Raw genomic sequence first — 26,124 nt, 5'->3', positions numbered from 1 at the left:
GAGGGGCTGTAGTCCCTGACCCCCGACCTCCTGAAGTCCACAATCATCTCTTTTGTTTTGCTGATGTTCAGGGAGAGGCAGTTCTCCTGACACCACTGCGACAGATTCTCTACCTCTTCCAGGTAGGCCCTATCGTCGTTGGTAGAGATCAGGCCCACCACTACTGTGTCATCAGCAAATTTGATGATTGTGTTGTTGTTCCGCTGTGCCACACAGTCATGTGTGTACAGGGAGTAGAGGAGGGGACTCAGAACACAGCCCTGGGGGGCCCCTATGTTGATCGTGATGGATGAGGAGGTGCAGTTGCCTGCTCTCACCACCTGGGGTCTACCCGTCAGGAAGTCCAAGACCCACTGGCAGAGGTCATAGTTCAAGCCCAGGTCCCTGAGCTTGGCTATGAGTTTGGAGGGGACTATGGTATTGAATGCTGAGCTGAGCTCAAACCCCTAACACGGTCACAGCACAGACAGAATGGTGAATATTGACACCAAATAATTATTATTAGTTCCCCTTTTGAGGCTATTTCACTTGATTAATAGTTGTAGAAGGTTTTTACGCTACAAACATTCACGCATCTGTATCAAAGATTATGAACATGATGTATTTGATATATTTTTTCCCACAATCCCTCAGAATCAGAATCAAAAATCAGAATCAGAAAGTCCTTTTGCCAGATTGGGAATCTCTGGGAAGCTGGTCCGGTGACAAATGAGGTATTTACATCCACAAAATTGGATTAAACCTAACCATAAACCTCAACGTCCCTGGGACCTGAGGTTGAACCCTTTGTATGCCTAAAAGCTGCATAAAGATTTCTGTACACATATTGGATGTGTTTTAGAAGGCTCTTTACATCCACAACGTGACGCCGCCTACGACCTACATTTTCATCTCAACTACCCTTCTGTTAGCCAGGTTTGCTCTGTGGGTTACACATTTACCCGATATATTTGCTCGTTTGTTAAATTTGCTATTGTTTGAAGCTTGTTAGCCTGTCGATTAGATTGTCGGTTAGCTTATCCCGGCTGGCATAGTTCACTGGTTTGTACCTGTGGCTGGCTTCCTCTTCTTAATCTCAACTACCCTTCCGTTAGCCAGGTCTGCTCTGTGGGTTATAAATATCCCGGCGCGCTAGCAGAGGCTTACTCCGGCTGGTGCGTTCCTTGATTTGTAGCTCATAAGCTAATCTCCGGCTGGCTACTCACTGTAGCCTACAGTAGTCAGTTAGTAAATTCAGTTAGTTTGGCCTCATTGTTAGCCTCTCTTGCCTGTTAATTTCCCTCCTCCAATAGGCCATTCTATTCTATTTTTTGGTCTTGCCTTGTTAGCGTGTCGGCTAACTATCTCCCAGTCCGCTAGCTTACATGCTTACCCGGCTATCCCGACCTACTGGTTTTAGCTCTTTAGCTAAACCTTTGATTGGCTTCTTACACATAACCTATAGCAGTCTATAACCTATTGTAGTTTGGTCCTTAGTCCCTTCTCCATTCTTTTAAATCCAATCTGTGGTCTGCTCCCCTATTATGTGGCCTGTTTGTTAGGCTAAATCCAATCTCTGGTATTATCCGTTAGCCTCTCCTAGTCTGCTAGCCTGCTATCCATTAGCCCAGTGTTTCTCAAAGTGGGGGGGGGGCGCAGAGGCATGACAGGGGGGGCCTTGAGATTTATTAAAAAAAAAATATATATATATATATATATTTTGGTCCGCCAAAGGGGGGCCTGACAGAAAAAGTTTGAGAAGCACTGCATTAGCCTGTTAGCCCAGACTAGCTTGTGCTCTCCACCTCTACTTGGGTAAGCATGTCTTCCTGTTCTCTCTGTGCCTCTCTGCTTGATAGGTTAACTCTGCTAGAGAGACGTGTCCGTGAACTTCAGTCAGGAAAACAGCCAGCTTTAGAAGTCGCGGGCACCTCAGGCTTTTCTGAGGAGCCTCTAGTGAGGTCTCCTAGACTGGAGAGTCCCAGTCATAGTGCTCAGGACGCGGACGTTGTGCCCGTTTAGGGGGGGCTATGTCCCCGCTCGGTCTCGACACCTGCTCAGCAACCTGATTTTGACAACCACTCAGGCTCATCCTCACAGCAACAGTCACCATCCGAACCTCTTTCTCAATCTCCACCCTGCTCTCTCACATCTGCCTTCGTCTTGTAACTTCCACAAGTTGCATGCAAGATGATTCGCACTCCGAAACTGAAATAAAAATAGCCCGTCCCTGACAGGGCTTTGGCTGCCGGTTGATTCCTTTTGATTTCTACTCGCTGCGTTCACTTTGCTCTCCGGCAGCTCAGATGTTTCCTATCTGCTGATTAGGATGGTCTCTCTCCTTCATCTCTAGATAATTTCTATCTATCTATCTATATTTGGTTGTGGTGGCTATTGGGGGCCATGCGGTATGGTATGTAGCATCGGCATTGCGAATACCTGGAGCTCACATTTGAACCACTTCCTCCTGCACTTTGACAACCTGCACTGTGACAACAGAAAAAACACTGTGACAATAAAATAATCTGAATCGTAATTCTGAATCTGAATCTGAATCCGAATCTGCACCCCTTACCTTAAAATAGATTTGTATCCTTACCCCTACACCCATAACCTCACGCCCACCCCACACCCCACACACACACACATAAACATATAACATTTTATTTGACCCCTGCATGAGTACCATATAGTTTGGCAAGGGTAGTGGGTTTCTTCATTGGGCGCTTATCATTAGTGTCTTGTGTTTTATTATAAAAAATAAATACACATCTCCCTCCATCTTTTATTCTAATACAGTCTCTCTCTTTCATCTCTCTACACATCTCCCTCGTTTATCCTAAGATGGTCTCTCTTTCATCTCTCTACACATCTCCCTAATTTATCATAAGATGGTCTCTCTTTCATCTCTCTACACATCTCCCTCATTTATCATAAGATGGTCTCTCTTTCATCTCTCTACACATCTCCCTAATTTATCCTAAGATGGTCTCTCTTTCATCTCTCTACACATCTCCCTCGTGTATCCTAAGATGGTCTCTCTTTCATCTATCTACACATCTCCCTCCTTGGATTTGTTCCCCTTAAAACAGAGTGCACTCAGGGAAAGAAGCAAGGAAGATGGATAGGGAGAGGGGGGAGATAGAACAGGAATATGGAAAGAGGAAGAGAATAGCCGAAAGAGCATGAGAGCCACCAAATAAAACACTTCTTAGCGTACACAATGTTGTTATAACTAAGAGATTGACTGAAAAGGGGAATTGTCTTGTGCATAGATCACTAGATCAACTTATAATACGAGTTTCACATTAGCATTTCGCATTAGCAGTTAGCATTTCCTGGTTGACAGTGTGGCCAGCTGGGCAATTAGCATCCATGATGGGTTATGTGGTGGTTGTCAGAGGTCAACATGACCCTGGCTGGTATTAGTATAGCGGTCATGGGGGCAATTCAAAATAGAGCAGCAGCACTTGAATCACGTTGTTTGGTAACAGAAGATGGTCAGAGAACACATACAAGTGCTGCAATGAGGTGTTCCAAGAACTTTGTGACTAAGGTAAACAAGTCTAAATGAAGAAAGGTTTGTGATATGGGTAATCTATCCTGTTGCCTATAAAATATGGCTGGACGAGAGGAAGGGAGCTCTTGGCTCTGGGCTTTTGGCTCTGAGCGTTTGGCTCTGGCCTCGCTCACAGAGCCTTGTGTATCCTGTTAACTGTTATGCCTTAGTAAATAAACAGCCTCAAAGAATATGCCTCTCTCCTCTTCTTGTGTTAAAGTCAGATTTGAGCGTTACCACCACATTTGGCGAGCCAGCCTCTCTCACAGCCATCTTGGATATGAGACTTACCTCAACAGTTCACAGGCTTAGTTACACAGGCAGCTCTGATTTTGAGGAAGTACAGAGAAGCTCCCTCTCCTTCAGTGGAAGAATGTGAAAAGGGTGCTCTGGTGACAAATTCTGCACAAATAGCAATCTGTATAATCAAAGTCATGCCTCCAAGAGGAGTTAACTGTAGAAAAAAAAACCACATGTTTGAGTAGAGGAGACCTTTAAATGTATATTTTCTTTCAACAATTCTATACAATTTCTTTGAATTTGTGGAACAGAAATTAGCCTATATAACTAAAATGTATTTTCCAGTACCTCTTTCCTCCTTTGTATTGAACAGGCTGTTTCTGGTAGGTACACACCACCAATTATTATAATTATTACCTTCCCTGCCTGGCGATCAAGAGTGAAGCGTAATATTTTCTACATATTTGTGAGCTGATCGACTGGTGTACAGACAACAAAGGGTATTGTTTAATGGGACACTTTCAGATATGGAAACGTACGGTTATGTATATAACCATAGTTATATGAGCATAGTGACGCTCTGCGTCTACTGCAATACTCTTCCATATCAGTATTAGCACTGAATACATTTTCACATGCACCTTTACATACCTCATCTGTCTGGCCACACCCCCATCCGCTCCTCTACATAAGCAGGGGTGTGGCCATACTAACAGCTCCTTCCCAAGTCTTTCACCACAAAGGCAAGACCACAGGGTCCTCAGTGAGTCCGACGCAGAGCGTCACTATGCTCATATAACTATGGGTATATACATAACCGTACATTATATTATCGCATAGCTCCGCTCTGCGTCTACTGCAATACAGGAGCTGAGCAGAGCGGAAGCTCGACAAATGTACCCGCTGAGGCCCCCCACAACCATCAGAACCGGGGAGGACCCGAGCCCCCGGACCCCCCTAGCGGAGGACGGGAGGGTATCGGATCCGCCTGTGCGAAGAGGAGTTTAGCAACTCAACGCACAGGGTGAGCAGACCGTGGAACTTACCCATGACTACACAAATGCGCAACCCGCATGCCACTAGGGAACGAACGGAAAGGAACAAACCCCCGTTACAACCCCTAATATCACGGGGTCAAAAGCAAAAGCCCAACCCCGTGGCAAGGCCGTAGCAGCGGAGCGCGAAGGAGGACCTAGACCCAGGAAGGGACTGGACCCCCCCGGAAAAGGGGGCCTGGAGAGGCCAACGACGCCGCAGCATCGAGACCCCACCAGGCGGTCACTAGTGACACCACCCCCCACATCGCCAGCGTATTCGGACAGGGCCCATCCAAGAGCAGGCCCTTCCCCCCTACAGCACGCCGTTCCGAAGCACTCAAGAGGCTACACCCACAGCGGGAGCAGGCAGCGCACCGGGGAGACGACCCCCAAAAGAGGTTGATCCCTCAATCCAGGCAACAGGCCACCCGACCTGAGCCTGGAGCACTGTGGACTAGACAGGCGCCAAAGGGGTCTGCTGAAACAGCACCCCGGCGGAAGGGGCGTATGCTGGCATGTTGTGCACCATGTCGCAGCCTCCATAAAAAAAACTCGACTCTCTAGAGGGGCCGAGGCAGAGAAGGCTGACATGATTGGCAGACGTCATGAAAGGTGCGGGGGCACACTCACAGGTAGACAGGGCCAAACCCGGCCTACCCCGAGAGTTGACTCCGCTACCAACACACCAGGGAACCAACCACCCCCTTGGTTCAACATGAGGCGGTTGTTCCTATAACCCCCCAAGAAAAAACTCCAAAACACAACTGCGGGTATACACTGGCTATACCGCAGTACAAGTGTTCCAGTTTTCAAGAAGGGGTTAACCCAGGCCAACGGGTCGACGAAAACAATTTCAAACCCGGGCCCGGCGGACCGGGACGTACACAGGGATGCCAGAGGAGTTCTACAAGAACCACCTCAACAGCCCCCTCCCAGCCCTGCCTAAGCAGGAGAAGAGAGGGGCGAAAAAGAATGGAGAAGGACCAGGCTCCCTCAGCACAGCGCAAGGTACAACACAACATGGACCAAGCAACAGTGAGGGGTAACACATAGTAACACAACCACGAACATCTCCATAACGTCAAACCCTGCAACGCCCAGGCCGACCCGGCATTTTCCCCCCCGAAAAAAGCACAAGTCCCTCAGGGTACCAGAACAGCAGATCTGCGCCCCGGCGGACAACGGGTTAACTGACCTGGTCCGGCGTGACCAGAATCAGTCCTGTACCCTAATCACGCCGCCATCCCCAATCCCAGGAGGGGGGTAGGTACGCGTGTCGATCCTAAACATTATAGAGGGCGCCAGCCAGACGGTCCCCTTCGTACCGCGCCCGGTGGCCCACCCCAAGGGCGTGAGACCCCTCTACCAATGCTTTGATCTATTCTGTTAACATCCCCCAGATATGAACGAGAATTCATCGAGACAAGCCTAGTACACTGGCGCTCGGAAGAGACAAACTCCATCCCAGTTGCCCCATAAAAACGCTGTGTCAATGATGAGCAACCAAGGCGCGCAAGCCCATGCGTGGTTCCTATCAGAAGCACCCAGGGCTAGCACTATGTACACGTCGAGACCCAAAACATATCAATGGACATTCTAACAAGAACCCAGATACCGTTCCTCCAAGCCGCCTGGGAGAACGACAAGAAGCCGTTTTTTTCACAGAAAAAAATACGGACATGGGTCCCATACGACGCGGCTGAGGGAAAACAACACCCCGTCAACCATGCTCCATAAAAGAGGGGACGGGGAGTGACGTACCCTATGACAGGGGGGAAACCCATGACTCAACAGACCATTACAGGTGCGGAGTCAGGGAACTCCCTAAACAATACCCCGTCAACCTGCTCCATAAAGGAGGGGACGGGGAATCCCCAGAGAGACATCCCACGTGAGCAATAAATTGAAACGTTTATGTAACATTGAGCCACGTGACCAAAGGCTCAAGATACATACATAGATATACCGAGCGTAGCAGAACTCTTGAGTTCCTATGCACCGCAACACCAACTTGACAATAACAGAGAACCACACATGGGGCCTGTAAAGAACTCACGGCAGTCGGCAACCAATAGAAACGCGCCCAGTGACGTATTCTATGGCGGGGGGAATCCCATGACTCAACCGACCATGACAGGCGATGAGTCAGGGATTTCCCTTTCCCCCCCCCCCTCCCTACCCCGTGCCGCACTGACCAATCAGCGCGGTAGGGCTGAATGATAGAGGGCCCAACCCCCCGACCAATCAGAAAAGAGGGAAGGAGGGGTTTATCCGGTTACCCCCTCATGATCCCAAACCACGTATACGATAGTAAACAAGCCATGATGATACCTATGTAGCCAGCATGCTAATGAAACAGCGTATATCCTAACAGGATAAGCTAACCCAACGCACGCTAGACGACAACGCGTCTGCGAACAGGGTTTATAACAAGGCCAAGGTTTATGTGTGAATACGACACCGTGTTTCATGTTTCAAGAAAAAACACGGAAGATCGAGAGAGAGGGTCTATAAGACTGTGGTACAAGCTACACACACGAGTACTTCTGCAGGCCAACACTCCAGTGTTGTGGCTCAATGCCACTGTTTCAAATGTAACAGAACACACAACCCCCTCAGACAACGGTAAATATTTACCACTATAGGAAGAAACATATTTCTTCAGGACGAGGAAAGAAAAAAGCCTTTCGACCAAGTGTTAGCTACAGGCCTTGCTAAGCACTATATATATGTAGTGACCAGCTAAAGACTAATAAGTCCAGCTCTCCTATCAACCCCACAACTAGGTGAGGGTTCTACACATCGTATCCCCAACATATGCAGTGAATAAACACACAGTTTGTAACAAAAAATAGTCCCTCCTAGGAGGGACCTTTTATTATTGTATCAAAAAATCATATTTGGGGCGGGGAAGGGAACAGGGGTAATCAGGGGGGGGAAAGTCACTTAGTGGCGCCTGCCGCGAACAGCTTGGTGTTTGCCCCCACGGGGAGCAGGCCCGGAGGGACGGTACTGGGGTGCCTGGCCACGACGATCCCTACCGTCACCTCCGGGCGTGGGTCGGCTGGCTGCGGCGGTCAAGGCACCCTCTTGGCCGAAGGTCCAGCAGTGGCGGTGGTGGTGGCGGTGGCGACGGTCGCGGGTCCCCGACGACGTGGCCTCCGTCGAACCTCACCGGCAACATCGGGTCGGGGAAAATGGAGCTGGAGCACTGCACGCTCCTCCTCCATGTCCCTGCAAGCCGCTGTCATCAGCTGCATTGCCGACCCAAAGAGCCCAGCATCGGAGAGGGGGGCCGTGAGCAAGGGAAGTCTTTTCCGCTCCGGCACCCGCGCCTGCTCCAGCCAAAGGTGGCGCTGGGTTAGAGTGGCCAGGGCGCGTACCTTCCCGGCGGCGATTGGCTGCAGCTGTATTAGGTGCAGGATGGCTCCAGCCGCCTGATGGTGTTCATCCAGCACCGCACCGCCCGCCATCATCCCTGACATGAAGTGCGCCAGCTGCGCGATGTTGGACGTTGCAGCTAGGCTCTGAGTCGAGGCGATGAATGACTGGTCACTCCAGTTGGCCAACTGCCTAGCCGATTTCCCTTGGGGAACCGGCTTCCGCAACAGCTCCCACACCACCTCAGGACAAAGGAGAGACGCCATCGGGCTATCAAGCCGAGGCACCCCTTCCTTCAGTCCCTCGATCAAACCCACCACCCGCGTGACTTGCACGTAGGTGGGGGTAAGGCCGGTGATGCGGGAGATTACCTGTCCCTGATGCACGTAGGCCTCCATTGAGGGGAAGAATGGACAGACAACGCCCGTCTCCCTCACAGGACGACGTTGCCATAGATGACCTATCAAGTCATCGGGGACAGGTGCAGGCAGTGGCTGCGGCAGCGGCACGCCATTAGCGGCTGCGGCTGCCACCATGAGCTCTGGGAACAAGGCACGCAATTCCCCATGCGCACCTTCCTCCACGCAGCTCGCGTCCCTCACGTACGGGAGGCTACCACTCATTGTGGTGCCACCATCCGATGCGGTTGATAGCAGGGCATCCCATTGCCGAGTCGGAGGTTCTAACCCAACACCGGAGTACGAGGGACCCCAAGGAGACATACCACCCCCTGCCACACCCTGAGGGGGAGAGTGATGCGTCCCCACCGGGGCGTCAAACAAGAGCGCCTCCACTTCCACAATAAAATCCTCCTTCCATCGGACAAGGAGAAGGAGAAGCACCCTCGTCTGGCTCCAGCAGCTCACCAAAACCAGGCCGTTCGCCCCTGCAGGCCACCCTCTTACGACGGGAACGAGCAGAGGCGAAGAGCTTGCGTCTCAGATCCTCCGCTACCAGAGGAGCTGTCAGCCTATCGGCCGACCGCCCCCCGGCTGGGGAACCAGAGCTGGAACTAGGCCATCTCACAGGAGACGGCCTTGGTTCAACAGCTCCTCGGAGAGGCAAACTCTCCACTGGACGCCGATCGTGTACGACTGACTGCCACGACCGCGAAGTCAGCGCAGCCCCACAACGCACGGCGGAGGCAGCAATGGAGAACCTTTGGTGAAGAGTGACGTTGCGAGCGCTCGAACCCCCCGAAGAAGACATTATAACTTCGCTTTTTTCTCTTAAATTGTGAGAGAGAAAGAAAAAAAACAAGAAACAATGTCAACGCAGCTCCAATTCCTTTCTTCAATATTCCAGCAATCTCAAAGTGTGGTACATGCAGGCACTTGACGTGGTGAAAACTAAAGAAGGAGCTGTTAGTATGGCCACACCACTGCTTATGTAGAGGAGCTATGCGATAATATAACCCTTCAATGTGGCGTCTCCCAAGGAAGTTGCCTTGGTCCTTTGCGTTATTCAATTTTTGTTAATGATTTACCTTGTGTATATAGTGCATGCATGGAAATGTATGCAGATGACACGACAATGTATGTCTCTGCAGAGAAAGATAACTTGGTTAATACGTTGCTCCAAGAAGAGTTAATGCTGGTTTCTAATTGGGTTTCTGAAAACAAGTTAAATGTTTCAAAAACAAAGACTATCATGCTGGCCTCTAGAAATAAATTAAGAATTAATCATGAACTAAATATTGTGTTGAATGGTGCTGCTATTGAGCAGGTTAGAGAGGCCAAGTTGTTGAGTGTGTTTATGATGAAAAGCTTGCTTGGTCAAGGCACATTAATAACATAGTGGCTAAAATGAGTAGGAGTATTTCAATGATCAGAAGGTGTGATCATCTGCTGAGTGAGAAGACAGTTAAACTAACGTTACAAGCTTTAGTCCTATCCAACTTGGACTACTGCCCAACAATTTGGTTGAGCGCTTCAAAGCGGGATCTGGAGAAACTTCTGCTCGCTCAGAACAGAGCGGTACGTCTCACCCTTCGCTGCTCTGTAAGGAGCAGTGTTGAGGGAATGCATGCCGCTCTGTCATGGCTTAGAGTGGATCAGAGGCTGGCATGCAGCCTTGTAACATGTTTGTTTAATATTTATAAAAGTGGTAAACCTAAGTCTTTGTGGTCAGAACTACAACCCACCAATACTAGACATGGCTATGGTCGTTTTACTCTACCTCTACCAAAGAGCCTTTGTGTGTTTTTTTTGTGAGATTTTAAAGATATTGAGAATGTACTTAGGTAAAAGTGTTTCTTATGTTTTTATTGTTTTTTTATTACTGTAATGTAATGTACTGTAATGTTGTAAGTTATGTGTTCGGACCCCAGGAAGAATAGTCTTTCACCCATGGGTGTAGACTAATGGGGATCCATAAAATAAACAAATAACCAAATAAACAGTAGCCTGCTCCATCCAAGTCAACCAGTTACAATAAACGCCCGGACCCGGTGTTCTTTGCCGAATGTCTTCCCCGATCTATCTCCCATTCCTCCTCTCTCTCTCTCTACCGGACTGCCCGGTAGCAAAAACCAATAAAAACCTACAAAAACATAACTTGTAAGTAAGAAAAAAAGAAGTGGTAGAACATTTTAAATATGTAGGTACTTTCCTGGATAATACCATGAGCTTTATAGCTAACACAGAATACATCTTCAAGAAAGCTATGCAATGGGCGGCTAAGTGGCGCAGTGGGCAAGGCGCTCGCCACTAATGCAGGAGATGCTGGGTTCGAGCCCAGCTCTCTGCGTTGCTACCAGCTTGGCTGGTCGTTCATACTAATACAATTGGCAGTATTAGGGGGTTGGAAGCTGGTATATTGAAATTCTTTATTCGGAATAACCCCTTGAGATGTAGCATCTCGTTTTCGAGGGGATCCTAACACAATACAGCGTATGTACATTTTCAGAAAAAGAAAAAAACACAAAAAAAAAACATTGGACATCGAAACAGTCTACAACAACAAAATCAACTGAGAAATGAAATTACAAAATAAGTAAACCAACATACAAGATCACAAAATAAACAGGACAAACAAAACAAAACACAAATCCAGCAAGGATAGGAATGGATCGTTACTTCGTATGAGATAAGTAATGAAAGTCATGATAGTATGCAATATATAAATGATAAAACTAAAAATGATAAACTAAAAATGATAAATGATAAACTAAAAACATGTACATGTCCTATGAAAGTAAGAAGACAGCGCAGTTTTAAATAAATAAAAAGATGAGATGGAACGAGTATTTGCAGGTAAGTTATTCCAATCAGAAGGGGCTTTGAACAAAAAGGCTTTTTTGGCTGTTGCTTTTGAGAGTGTTGAAAGTGTAGGTATGCAAAAATAGAGTTTGGCTAGAATGCCTTAATTAATAATTGGAATAATATGGAGTCAAGTATTGTTTTAGATATTGTGGATAATTAAGATGAATACATTTGAAAATAAATTGTAACCAGTGGCGCTGTCTTCTTACAGTGGGAGAGGGCAAATTCAGTGTTTCATACATTAGACAGTGATGAGTTGTAAAAGGGCATCCAAGAGCAAATCTGCATAATTTATTGTAAGATGTATTGAGAGGAATGAGATTTGTTTTGGATGCAACCTGGTAGACAATATCTGCATAATCCATAAATGGCAAAATAAGTTGAATTACAATCTTTTTTCTAACAGAAAGAGTTAAACAGTTTCTGGAGCGGTAGAGAATACCCACACTAAGATTAATTTTTCTTACAATATGATCAATGTGACACTGACACTTAAATGATCATTCAGAGTCAAGCCAAACACCCAAGTATTTTGTGTGTTCGACTCTTTGCAAAGGTGTACCATCTAAACTATGAATAGCACATACACGAGACTTGGCTTTAGATTTGATGCACTGGGGAGTACCAAAGATCATTGTATATGATTTGCTTTTGTTGAGTTTGACTGGGATGATGTTTGGGCAAATGTGGCATTGTCTTCCCGCAACCCCAATCACCAGCAAATTAATTTTAATTATATTCATAGGACCTATCTTACACCTAGGAAGCTATTTGCTATGGGACTGGTAACCGACTCTCGGTGCACTTTGTGCTCTCAAAGGGCCGCTGGCACTTATATGCATATGTATTGGGATTGCCCACCAGTGGCCCGCTTCTGGAGGTCAATAACGGACAAACTTTCAGATTTGTGTGGCTTAACTATCCCATTCACAGCTGTTACGCTTCTCCTGAACGATATAACGACACTACCCGCGTCCGTACAACTAAAAAGGGTTGTCCTAGCGGGCGTCACAGCAGCGAAGAAGCTAATAGCATTGAGATGGAAGGAGCCTGAGAAGCTCACAGTGATTAACTGGTCCCTAACACTGTTGGATGTGATTTATCTTGAGATATCCACGGCGCGGGTGATTGGGGTGGGGCAGGCTGGTATTGACCTGTGGTTTGCAACAGCTGAGAAGGTCAGGACCGCCGTGTGCGGCTGAGTGGGGTTGAGGTGCTTGTTCGGGGGAGTCCGGCGGTCTCGTGGGAGGGGGAGGAGGAAATGTCTTGTCTGTCTTGTCTTTTGTCTTGTCCTTCTTAACTTTAACTGGGGGAATAACTGGGGGAATTTTATTGGGGGGGAGCTATTTTGCTATTTTGCTATTTCTTCACTGTTTGGGCACTTTTGCACGGTTCCTGTGAGTCTATGGAACACTCTGTAGGTTTTTGTTTTTCGAAAAGGTTCATTGTTTTGTATTTCTGGTCGGGTACTCAGGGGCAGCGTTTTTTCTACCTCAGGATCTTAAGCCGTTTTGAGGCTGGGCTCCAACCACTGTGTGGCCTGGTGACAATTGCCACATTGTTATGCAGCTGGGAATCTCTGACATCACTGATATGCACGTTTTGAGATGACTCAGATTGGTGAGGGTGAGGGTTGTGAGGGGAATTGGAAGAGTGCGCCAATATGAGAATTAGAGACATAAGTCTTATTGATATAGAGCCACACGGCTGGGAAACGGTACTGAATACTGGGAAAGGCCAATTGTAAGATAGTACCCCTTTAAATTAAAATGTTGTACTCTGTTTTTATAAATTGTTATTTCTTTTATTATTATTGCTCTGTTATCTCCCTGTGAAGTTTTGTGTATTGTTATTATGGTTATTGTATTGTGTTGTCTTGTTTTCATGTTAAGAAAATTTGATAAAAAATTAGGCCAATATTGCGGTCTGGTGGGCCTTGGTGGAAAAACTAAAAGAACACATATGACTCTGGAAAGTACTGAAAGTACTGGATAAGGTATTATATTGATGGCTCACGTTGGGGTCCTGGGGCGAGAGGGGGGGGGGGGGGGAGATAAGCGAATATTCATGTATGTTGATGGTTATGGTGTTTTTGTATTTTTAATTTTGTTTTGTTTATTATTTTTCATTCAATATTTATATGTATATTTTCTGACCCCCTTCTGATCTGGGTCTGGTGATCGTGGGCTCTGGCTGGGGTGGGCCGCGGTTCGGGGTCTCTGCGGGTCGAGGCGCTAAAGAGGCGTGGTGCTTTGGCTCGCGGGGGGCCGGGCTGTGGGTCCTCCGGGACTGTGGCTTGCGGTTGCTGGACCTGGAGGTGGAGGGGGCTCGGTAAGCACTTTTTATAGTAAAGATTTTATTTTGTTATCCTTTTTCTTTGTGACAACTTGTATTGACTGGTTGTGTATCCGATATATAATAGGTCTAATTTATTGTCTAGTCATTGTTGTGTTAGTTTGTGTTCTTGGATGTCTGTTATGTAATATTGTCATTATTGTGTTGTTTCTTGTTTGAAAATATGAAAATAAAAAGATTTGGTCAAAAAAATAATGATTTGCTTTTGTTAAGTAATAATTTGTTAGCAGCTAGCCAATGTTGCAAGGAATTAAAATCAGATTGCAGAGCTAATTCAATGTGTGATAGAGTGGATTTGGAGGTGTAAATTACTGTGTCATCAGCATAGAGTCTTATGCTCTAAGACAACATTCAGAAATAATTGAAGGGAGGTCGTTTATAAAAATAGAAAAAAGAAGTGGACCAAGAGTTGAGCCCTGCGGCACACCTCTTTGTTGAACTAATAAATCAGATTTTTTACCTTGAATTGCTACACATTGCTTTCTATTATGCAGATAGGAATTAAACCATAATAAAGAATTCCTTGACAAACCAACAGAATATAATTTATCTAAAAGGAGGTAGTGGTCAACGAGATCGAAGGCCTTGCTTAAATCAATAAAAATAGCACCAGTCAAGTTACCATTATTAGAGGCAGAGAAAATATCACTAGTAAGTTTCAATAGTGCTGTAGTTGTGGAATGATTTGATCAAAAGCCAGATTGATTGGGTGATAATATATTGTGTTCATCTAGATAATATGATAATTGGTTATAAATTAACTTTTCAAATATTTTTATAGTGGAGCTGGTGGGTGGGGATCGGACGTTGTGGACAGCGACTTCTACAGGTCGGTTGGTGCGCCTGCGCAGTAGAATCAGGAAGCGACGAGGGCGGCGTGTCTCTCCCATGCAGACCCTCGCCGCTGAGAGATTGCGCTGTACAGGTGAAAAGATGCGACGGCTGCCTCCTCGAGTACCAGAGGGGACACGTGATGCAAGGCTTCGTCCACATTGCAGCCGGCTTGTGGGAGGCATGGCCTAACAGCGTTCGAGACAGGGGAGGGTAGAATTGGACAATGCGAAATTGGGGACGGGAGAAAAATAGAAAATGGGGAGAAAAAGTAGATAAAAAAAAAGAAAGCTATGCACCGCTTGTAGGAAGTTGAATAGTTTTGCTGTAAGTAGGGATATTCTAGAGCTGGTATATAAAAGTCTTGTTCAAAAACAATTGTCTGAGTTATATGTATTTCAGAATAGGGACATGGCTCAGCGAATATTGTTGGAACCTTTGTTGGAACCCTGAATAGAATAGAATAGAATAGAATAGAATAGAATAGAATAGAATAGAATAGAATAGAATAGAATAGAATAGAATAGAAATACTTTTATTATCCCGTGGGAAATTAGACACTGCAAATCGCTCACATTTAAACATTTAGACAGGACAGGTCACAATTTAGAATGATAACACAAATCAAATCAAGTTGCCTAGGATAAGAGTAGAGTAAAATAAAATGAAATGAAATAAAATATACAGAAATAAATACAGTAAGAATATACTGAGCATACTGAGCATGGGGTAAACAATTTGGTCAATATAATTATAATTTAAATCTAACTAAATGAAATATGAAATATATATTCCAGTATTCACAGTGTCACAAGGTGCAGTATGCTTTAGGTAGTGTATTGTCCTCCTTGGGTTCCAATAAGACCTAGATCTATGTCTGGCAGCCGTCGCTGCCCTCTGTTGTGGAGCCTGGAGGCCGCTAGTCGCGTCCTCCTGCCACTAATGAGCTGCCGCTCTGTGTTCAGTGATGCAGTGAGGCACAGTGATGCATTATTTTTTTTGTATTTTATTTTTTTATTATTTTTTAAACAAACATATAAACAAACATGACAACACACAATAAGATATACAAGCATTAATTGTCAGGGCACATCCAATGAGATCACATTTTAGTTAGTTGTCTTATATAAGATATACCCCTAATACCTGTTATCTAAAAAAACCTACATACATATGCTCAGCTCGAACCCCCCCCTCCCGGACCCCACCTTGAGAAGTACCTCCACTATCCCTCGCACCTAACCAGACACTACCATTATAAGCTAGCTTTTATTCTCTCCACCACTTCTAACCACATTGACATTTTGGATTCATTGAGACCCAGAATTCTTGCTGTAGATATTTCATGGTAAATTACATCGAGATATGTAAGAAACCAAACTTTACGGCAAATTTTTTCCGGTTGAAACCAGCGTGATGCGATCAGCTTCTTGGCTACTGTGATACCCGATAAAACCAATCTCTTTAGCTGTGGATTCACTGCAAACTCAAAAACATCATTCAATAGTAATACCGAGGGGTGTACAGGTATATTCCAAGATACGAGTTTTGATTTTTTGTTTGTTGGGTCACATCTTTCCAGAATGCCTTAACTGGTGAGCAGTCCCAATACATGTGCATAAATGTCCCTTCGTCCCCATTTGTACATTGGGTGCATTTGGAATCTTGTTTAAGCCCCATTCGGCACAGTCTTATAGGAGTCAAGTATGTCCTGTGAATATAGTTAAGATTGATTTGTTGATGATCCGGGTTCCTTGATGTAAGTCGGACATTTGCCCAGGCTCCTTGCCAATCAAAGTCATTTTCCAGGTCTGGTATATCCCTCCTCCAGACAGAGTCAAGTTGGAGGGTTTCATACGAGGACGTTAGTAATTGATGATAAAATTCTGAAACAAAACCTCTCGATGTCTCTCTTGCGTAGAAGAATTTGTGGTATCTGTGGTGTTCAATTGGTCTGTCTAATGGAACACCGTGAGACTTCAAACATAGCTCTAACTGTTTGTGAAAAAGCCATGTGGACTTGGTGAGATTAAATTTTTTGCGTATTTCTTTATCACTACAAAAACCCTGTTTGTTAAAAACATCCCCTAATGAGTGTATGCCTTGCTCTTCCCATATAGGGAATCGTATAGGTCGTTTACCAATTAAGAGTGCATTGTTATTGAATAAGGGAGTATGATTGTGCCATTTTTGTGGGTTAGGATTTCTTTTTTTGTGATTCACGCCATATCCGGATCGCATGAGTAATTATGGGGCCAAATTTTCGTTCACAGTGCTTGATTGGTAGTTTAGTGTATGCTATGTCCTTCAGTCTATGTGGGGCTACTATGTTTTCTTCTATTTTTCTCCAGGATGCTAATGCTTGGGAGTCAAACCATGTTGTCAATGGACTTAATGTGTACGCCTTAAAATATAGGAAAAAATCTGGAAATGCCATGCCACCATCTGCTTTATTTCTCTGTGCGGTGGATCTTTTTATACGTGGTGGTTTGTTATTCCAAATAAATTTGTATGTGGAGGAGTGTAATCTTTTCCAGTAACCCTCTGGAGGGGGTAACGGTAGCATTGAACTGAATAAGTTGATTTTAGGTAGTACATCCATCTTAACTAGGGATGCTCGATATTGGCTTTTTTACCGATACCGATATTCCGATATTGTCCAACTCTTAATTTCCGATACCGATATCAACCGATATCAACCGATACCGATATATGCAGGGTTTCCCCGTCCAAAAAACGGAATAATTTCAGGTAACTAATAATTTCACTGGATATATATATAACAAATATTGTTATTGTTTTTTTTTGTTTTTAAACCGATACCGATATTTTCCGATATCACATTTTACTGCCGATATCGGCCGATAATATCGGTCGGCCGATAATATCGGACATCCCTAATCTTAACTATTGATATCCGTGCTTGTAAGAGTGATGCATTATATAGTCTGATGGCTGTTGTAATGAAGGACTTCCTGTGCCGTTCAGTGCTGCATTTTGGGTAGTGTGAGCCTAGCACTGAACATGCTCCTCCTGTCAGCCAAGTCTGTGTATAGTGGGTGGGTGGGGTTTTCCCTGATGGTGAGTTTGACATGCTTCCATCTGGAAGGTGCTATAGAGTTCCTCTAGCCCTAAAAACATATTTAAGAAGTCCTTCATCCCACATGCCATTGCTCTGATGAATTCTTAGATCAATATTTTAACATTTTGTTGTTTCTTTTGTGCCTGTATGGTGTTTGTATTGTGTTGTCTTGTTGATTGCAACCATGGTGAAGCCAAAGACCAATTTCCATGAAAGTTGACAAATAAAAATATCTATCTATCTACCCTACTCCAAAAAAAAAGGTTTATGGCAGATAATGACACCCCTGCATGTTCATCTATTAGTTCTCTGTTTTCTGGCCTCTGGTGATGGTCAGAGAAGTGGATATGTGCACAACATAATATCGATTACAACATCCGGGCTGTCGATAGGAATGACATGTATGTATTGTTTAGTGGCATTTCCCTTTAAGAGGGGACAGAAATAGCTTTTCTCTGAGTGCTGGCTGGCAGCGGGGGGGAACAGGGAAGATGGGGACTATGACTTACCCTGAGGGGGGTTGGGGGGACCCTGCTCCAACAGATGAAGTGGTGCTAGTTTCTGAGAGGGTATACTGAGGGGGGGGGGGGGGGGGTTAGGATATTGCGATGTAATTTTTCAAACGTTTGTTTTTGTTTAAACAGGGACCACATAAACTTTGTGAAAAGTGAAAGTGAATTATATAGTACTTTAAAATATGTTATACAGTAGCGGCTGATCTGTCACTCCTAGTCCCCCGCAGGCCGGTGCACCAAGCCAACACACGTTACTGATGCAGAGTGTTGCTGGCTGAAATTAAAGGAGGGGGGTGCAGCAGACTGGGAAGCCCACCATGCATGTTCTCACGACATTATGGGTGCAGGTCCAACTCGTCAGCTTTTCATAATGTCCCCCGTCCCTCCCAGACTCTCTTCTGTCTCTCTCTCTCTCTTTCTTTCTCTCTCGTCTGTCTTAGCACTCTCTCCATTATCCTACTGTCAATAAATGAGAAATGCCTGAAAGGGGTCATTGTTTTTTAAGGCTGTTTTGTCCCACGACGTGCAGGACTGCCACGCATTCATTCGCTGACTCACGGACGACCTGGCACATTTGTCACTCACTCACTCACTCAATCACTGGATCTGGCAGGGTAGTTTTGTTGGATGCATGCTATAGTATGCATGGCAAGCTGTGGTCCACTCACTCAGTCACAGACTCGTGGGTCTGCACGGTTTCATGCTTATTGAAGGCTGAATCAAGAGGGTTTGAGAGCCAGACTCACAACTTTGCAAATACATCATAGTCTGTTGAAGCAGAGGAGCGCCCCCTGTGAAGACATTCTGCTCAGAAGAGGAATGTTACTCGATTACTTCATAGGCTACTTTACCCACGTCACCCCCAACGTCAACAAATCCCTTGCGATCTCTAATTTCATATGATACCACCAGTATTGCTCTAGCCTTAAAACTGAGCCCACTGGAGCGCATGAAAGATGTTAATCGGTCGGCAGGCCAATAACGAAATCCGATACGATACCGATATTAAAAAAATTACCATATATGGGCAAAACGATATGTTGGTCAACCAGTAGTACATTTACACTTCTATTTAAACACAATGTAGACATACACTTTCCATCCTCTTCCTGTATTCCCTCAACCAAGCTCGCACTTCTCTTTGCTCACTTTCTCTTTGCTCACTCTCTTTGCTCACTTTCTCTTGCTCACTTTCTCTTTGCTCACTCTCTCTTTATTCACTTTCTCTTGCTCACTTTCTCTTTGCTCTCTCTCTTTGCTCACTCCCTTTGCTCACTCTCTTTGCTCAATTTCGATAATGTGGATCTAAATAAAACAAACAAACACACATGTACAGACAAAAAAACATTCATAGCAAGTCACATTCCATCCATGGGCTGCAGCTGTTCTTGATGACTTCAGTATTCATCTCCGTCCTTAGTTATTATACATTTCTACATTCCCCGCCCATCACAACCTACCCCCTACCTCCACCAGCGCTGGTACATTAGGAACGAGGAGGTCACGACTCCATTTAGCTCATCTGATATTCCAGTGACGTCCATAATGCGCCGTGGGGAGAGGGAGACAATACTCTATTCCAGCCATCAACACAGAAGCCTTATTACTCCCTCAGTTCCCCCTCCGCTGCGAGGGTGATTGAAGTGTAGGGATGTTCTCAAGTACCAGATGGTGATGTGCTCCCCCCCCCCCCCCCCCACCACCACCACCTCCAGCACCACCATCACCGCCATCACCACCACCACCCTGCCTCCCACTGATGATCACCGCTCAGAGGACTGCAAATGATAGGAGGGGGGTGGGGGGTAGAATGAGAGTTGATGCCAAAAACAAGAAGATAATAGCTGTAATGTCCATGCGTAGATAGGCGTCGCATAAAGCTGGCTGGGGGCTGTCATCTGTCTTCACAAAGGGCAAGCTAGAAAGTAGCGGGAGGGAAAGACAGACAGGTGAAAGACAGACAGGTGAGAGAAGAGAGACGGCTGTAAAAGAGAGACTTGTTTATGGATTACTGGAGCTACGTTATCATTATTTTCTTTTTTTCCCAGGGTATTGTTGTTTCTGTCCTCATCCGGCGTAATTTTGGTCAGACAGATTCATAACAGATACATGTGCCAGACAGATACAGCTACCGTATAATGACAATTCTATAACACTTTTCAAGTACTGGTATTACTGGTATTTCTGGCAGTACTGGTATTACTACTGTTATTACTACTGGTATTACTACTGTTATTACTACTGGTATTACTACTGTTATTACTACTGGTATTACTCAAAATTGCTTGTATTTCTTTTTCGAATTGGTGGCCCTGTAAACAATAACTGTTTTGGGATTTGCGCACAGTTTGGTTTCATGGAAGTTTCTATATATATCATATATATATATCTAAAATATCACAGGGTTTTGCCTATACAATATGATGAAATAAGCATAGCAGCAAGGCCCCTGATCTTGTGCTGTATTGAGCAGCAGAGCACCTATCTGCAGCTGTACTGCGCAGCAGAGCACCTATCTAGCTGCCTGAACAAGGACAGCCCACCTTGCTGGTTGGATGGTACTGTAGATGTTATTTTACTTCACCACATCTCCAAGTGGAAGACACATTTTTCAGCTATAGCTACCCCATAAATTGCTTGGTGTTGTCAGCATTTCAATTTTGATTGTTTGAGTGGGTGGGTGGGTGGGTGGGTGGGTGGGTGGTTGGGTGGGTGGGTGAGTGAGTGAGTGAGTGAGTGAGTGAGTGAGTGAGTGAGTGAGTGAGTGAGTGAGTGAGTGAGTGAGTGAGTGAGTGAGTGAGTGAGTGAGTGAGTGAGTGATTGATTGATTGATTGATTGATTGAAACCAGTGTTCATTTTGGCAGCTATTTTCATTTTAGTTTTAGTCTTAGTCTGTCAAATGCTCCTTTTTCGTTTTCATCATATTTAGTCATCTTCATTTATTTTTCGTTTAGTCAGTTTTAGTCAACGACAGGTCTGAGCATTTTAGTCTTCGTTTAGTCTCGATTTAGTCTTAAGGAAATTAAAATTATCATTATATATATATTTTTTTATAAATATATTTTTTTCTCGCCACTCAGTTACAGCCTCATAAGTTGGCGTGAGTTTTTTCTAAACAAAAAAAGCTAACGTTAGTGCTAGCCGGTTAGACTTATTGATTGATTGAAAACCTTTATTTATCCCCAAGGGGAGATTCAGGTGTCCATCACAGCATCAACACAGCCATCTAAAAACAGTTAATACATAACATACAATTATTTAGTACTTTGTTAAAAACAAAGTGTGTGAAGTTTGTCAGGGTCCTGGTTATTTTGACATGATTCAAATCCCTGTTGATGAGTATGAATGCGTTGGGATGTGTTGTCTGTATCCCAGACTAGCAACGGTATATGGATGACGTCACACACTTGGTGGAATGTAAACAAGCTCGGCACGAGCTAGAACGCTACAGCAGCTGTATGTGATACCGACGTTCAATAAAGTAACCAACTGAAACTTACACCACTTCTGGATTTAACTAAAATAACCACCCGCCACCTTTCCACTTACCGCGGCGCTGGCTTTGTTTCTGTCGGCTCACATGATCGCATCATGGTGAAATCATGCAGTTCCACCACACTGACCGCAGTCTGGGATATTTCCATGCAAGCTGGACTCTGTATTCCACTTGGATTTTTACCAGGGCCGAAAGTTCATCTGTCTTGTTGACCAGTGATCTTACATTTCCCATGATGACGGACGGCAGCTATGTTTTCCTATCATTATGTAAGCTATTGTGGTGCATGGGTCAAAACTAGGGATGTCCGATATTATCGGCCGATATCGGCATTAAAATGTGATATCGGAAAATATCGGTATCGGTTTTCAATTTTTTTTTTCTTTTTTTACATTTCTAGAACCTTTATTTACCCAATTTATTTAAGAACAAATTCTGATTTTATTTATTGTCAAAAGTATGCATAATGTTGTGTTAATTCCCTGAATTAATACAATAGTTAATAATAAGATATGTAATGTTAATTACCTGAAATTATTCAGTTTTTGGGGGGGGGGGGGGAAACCCTGCATATATCGGTATCGGTTGATATCGGTTGGTATCGGTATCGGAAATTAAGAGTTGGACAATATCGGTATATCGGTAAAAAAGCCAATATCGAGCATCCCTAGTCAAAACATAATGTAGCTCTCCGTTGCAGTCTGTCCTCCCATATCTCCCGGGGGGGAAACAACACTCACAGCATAACAGTGGTGGGCCCTACACACGGAACGCTGTGTTGGGGATAGGGTTCCGCACGGACAATTATGTTTGATACTTTCCTGTCTGCAAACAAGCTACTGTTAGCTAGCAAGTAAACAGTCTTGACAATAAAGCAAAATTGTATTTTGCAAACTACATTTTGTGTCGTCAGTTGTGGTCAACGATATTTAATTAACTATTTAGTCACGTTAGTGTCACATGGTCTACATTAACGTGACGTCACGTCTCGTTGTCGTCATGAAAAAAAGCTTAGTTGACGAACATCTTTAGTCATAATTTTCGTTGACAAAATTAACACTGATTGAAACCTTTATTTATTATTGAAATGGACATTGAGGTGTTACCAGGCATGCGTTCGTCATGGGACGGAGTTGCACTCCGTGCAGGCCCATGGGTAAGATAAGTACTCGCTATAACTAGCCTACCCACCTGGGCTACTTTGCATATCAATAGCGGCGGTCGTCAGGTGTGTTAAATACGTTCTCAGATACATTCACACCTAACTTGTTGTGAATGATAAGTGTTACATTCCATTCGTAGAGGCAATTAGGCACTGTCTGTAGTCTGTGCTCAAGCGAGGGGACATTTATGCGCATTCGCGGGAGCGCGCGCACGCGCCGGGAGTGCGCGTGCATGTGGCGCCATTAGGTGCGTGCAACCCCAGTTGATTTCAGGAACGCACGCCTGGGTGTTACCCTAATTTACAAGTAGGTTCAAACAGTTCAGAATACATATAAAGGGGTTTTCCAAATTTGCATAAATATGACAAAAATACAGGTGAAAAGAGAACAAAACTAAGAAAGAGAGATCGGACATATTGAGGGAGGTTTGTGATCATGTTTTTAAATTGTCCAGAAAACTTTAGCCTGAACACAATTGATGGTGAAAATAATGCTAACAACAATTAATAAATAAAAATGACATAAATGGATTATGTAGACTAAACCTAATTGTGAACATGCTCACTGCAATCTAGAAAACGTAAAACCATGTCCACAGGCTATTGGAATCCAGAGGAGGCTGGAATTAAAATGTTGTATTGTATGCAAAGTAGTGTAAAGACAAAATACACTGTAAACATAATGTCCTGTAAACTCTTAAACATCTACATATATCTCTAAGCAGTCAACTTTTCAGGAATATAAAGGTAAAACTAGTTGATTTTCCCATGATGGTAATGCAATTTTGACAAAAGTGATCATTTCAGTCGGCTATCCTGAAATGAAATGTTTACATGCATGGGTTAATCTCACCTGAAGAGAGAAATTAACAAACGTGCTTTAGTAATTGGGGTTTAAATGTGTTTGCAGGTTTCTAGCGTCGCCGATTCTCCTCTCTCTCTCTCTCTCTCTCTCTCTCTCTCTCTCTCTCTCTCTCTCTCTCTCTCTCTCTCTCTCTCTCTCTCTCTCTCTCTCTCTCCACACATATTTCTCTCTCTCTCTCTCTCTCTCTCTCTCTCTCTCTCTCTCTCTCTCCTCTCTCTCTCTCTCTGGGTGCACGCATTTTGCGCGCGTAATGTCCTTGCCTACGTCGTGCATTGGTGTTTTATCTTTTGCCAGTGATGCAAGCAGGCAGTCATTTGCTCCTGCTGATATTGAGCGCACTTATATAGTCGCTCTTTAGTCGGCGAAGCTGTAATTCCGCTCCTCTGTCGGGGATGTGCATCTGGACCGGAGACTGATCCCGGGACAATTACGCGTCGCGGTCCTCTGAACTCTCTCAACAAGGACATAAACGCACACCGACTCTGGCAGAAGGTTTTGGCGGGATGGCTGGTGCAAAGTGCCTCCTGAAAACGCCAAGGTATGAACGCTTATTATTCTGGTTTAGGACGGAGTTTCAGATGTGGCACAATGATCATACAAAGAGTTATTTAATTGTCTGCAAAGCGTGGAAGACTTATTATCTAGTATTTATCCCTGCAGGCTGCAGAGTTTCGAACCAATGTGGTCTAATATGAAATGCATCAACCCCTATTGGCTGACTGATGGCGATATCAAATGTGTGAAATTGGAGAAAGTGCTGCCTTGCAATAAGGCTATGTGTGTGTTAAATGCAAATCGTCTCTCTATGTTATTCATACCATTTCGTCATCAGTAATATTGTCGAGTCAATTGTTTGTTTATTTCAACTTGGTTGGGTGCCCCCGCATCAAATTAATAACGGCAAATGAAACCTGTCTAAATAACCGAATGTTCCGAGGATGTTTTCTTTCTATGTGCGGTTATGCGCATTTGGACACATATATACCTGATTAACAATCGCTCGCACGACCGCCCTCAATTAATTCTGTAGAATTGTGTCAAATGACAGTTGGCCACATGACTAAATCACAAACCTTTTCCAATCCGTAACCGAGCAAATTAATCCACAATCCGAGGGAAATACCGACCCCTATGCCTTTCAGACCTGGGACGCCCAAGGCACATGAGCGCACTAACCTGCCAATCACCACGGTCCTCTGATGGAAAGGTCGTGCGCGCACTGACCAGAAACGAGGTCGTGCATGACAAAATAAACCCAACCTGTCTTCTCCAATGTTGTAGTGAACATTACCCCTGGCTTTCAATTGTGACACAAAACATAATATCAGAGAAGCAAACTGTTCCATGTTGTATGAAATATGAAGTATAGGCTACAATATGGTGCATATGGGACAGTGCCTTTATCCACTGCAGCATTTGTGTGTTTGTGACATTGTGTGTGTGTGTGTGTGTGTGTGTGTGTGTGTGTATGTTTTTGTGTGTGTGTAAGTATGTGTGAGTGTGTGTGTGTGTGTGTGTGTGTGTGTGTGTGTGTGTGTGTGTGTGTGTGTGTGTGTGTGTGTGTGTAGGTGTGTGTGTGTGTGTGTGTGTGTAGGTGTGTGTGAGTGTGTGTGTGCGTGTGTGTGTGTTTATGTGCAAATAGATACAGTTATACAATACCTGGAGGGGCTTTAAAATACAATGTTTTACTTTGCTTTGAAATAAAGTGGATTATGCAGTTTAAACCCCCAATCCGTGTTTTAACCACATTATGTAGGTTATAAATTCATACTTTCTTGAAGATGGAAAATAAGCTTTTTGGAACCTACTTAAACAAATGTATGAATCAGAATATAGTTTGATTGAGTGTTTGCAAACATTACCATTGTAAAAAAAAATGTTGTACCACTGTAAACAAACCCCAAGGGGATGCATAAAGGAATATCTTATCGTATCTTATCTTGTTTTTTACAACAAAGTGCAGTTGTTGTCTCATATTAGTGCTTGTATCAAGAGCTCAGTCAATTAACTATACAGAATGAAAACATGGTCTCCAGTTTATTTGCTTTTTTGGTGGATGGGGCTACCCCATTTTGTTCACATTTGGATCACTGACTGGTCTTTTAAAAATGCATCCCAGCCTCTTTGTCTTCCAAATTGATGCCCCATTAATATCCCTCGATTAGCCTGCCCTCACCCTCTTCACGCGGAGGCTCGACTCCTGCCGTCAGGGAGGAGCTGCCCCTTCCTTACGAGGGCCAAATCAAAATCGGAGATAATTTTGTTCCCCGGCTTGTGATGAGCTGTATTGGTTTGTGTTACTGTTTGCAAACCAAATTGCCCCTCGGGGACAATAAAGACTATCCAATCCAATCCAAT

The 26,124-nt window shown here is 44.5% G+C and overlaps 1 protein-coding gene across 1 annotated transcript in view; it reads left to right on the top strand.

The window, feature by feature from the left end:
• Positions 1-24,269: 24,269 nt before the first annotated feature.
• Positions 24,270-26,124, top strand: part of sphkap (SPHK1 interactor, AKAP domain containing) — a gene marked incomplete at both ends in the record, with an annotated part of 102,170 nt that continues 100,315 nt past the window's right edge. Inside the window, 1 exon segment of the mRNA XM_084324823.1 lies at positions 24,270-24,304. Within this exon segment, the coding sequence (XP_084180949.1) occupies positions 24,270-24,304 (35 nt within the window).

The sequence above is a fragment of the Notolepis coatsorum genome (genome assembly GCF_963971535.1).
Source record: "Notolepis coatsorum genome assembly, chromosome: 1".
NCBI classification, from domain to species: domain Eukaryota; kingdom Metazoa; phylum Chordata; class Actinopteri; order Aulopiformes; family Paralepididae; genus Notolepis; species Notolepis coatsorum.
This window is presented reverse-complemented; position numbering and strand designations above follow the sequence as displayed.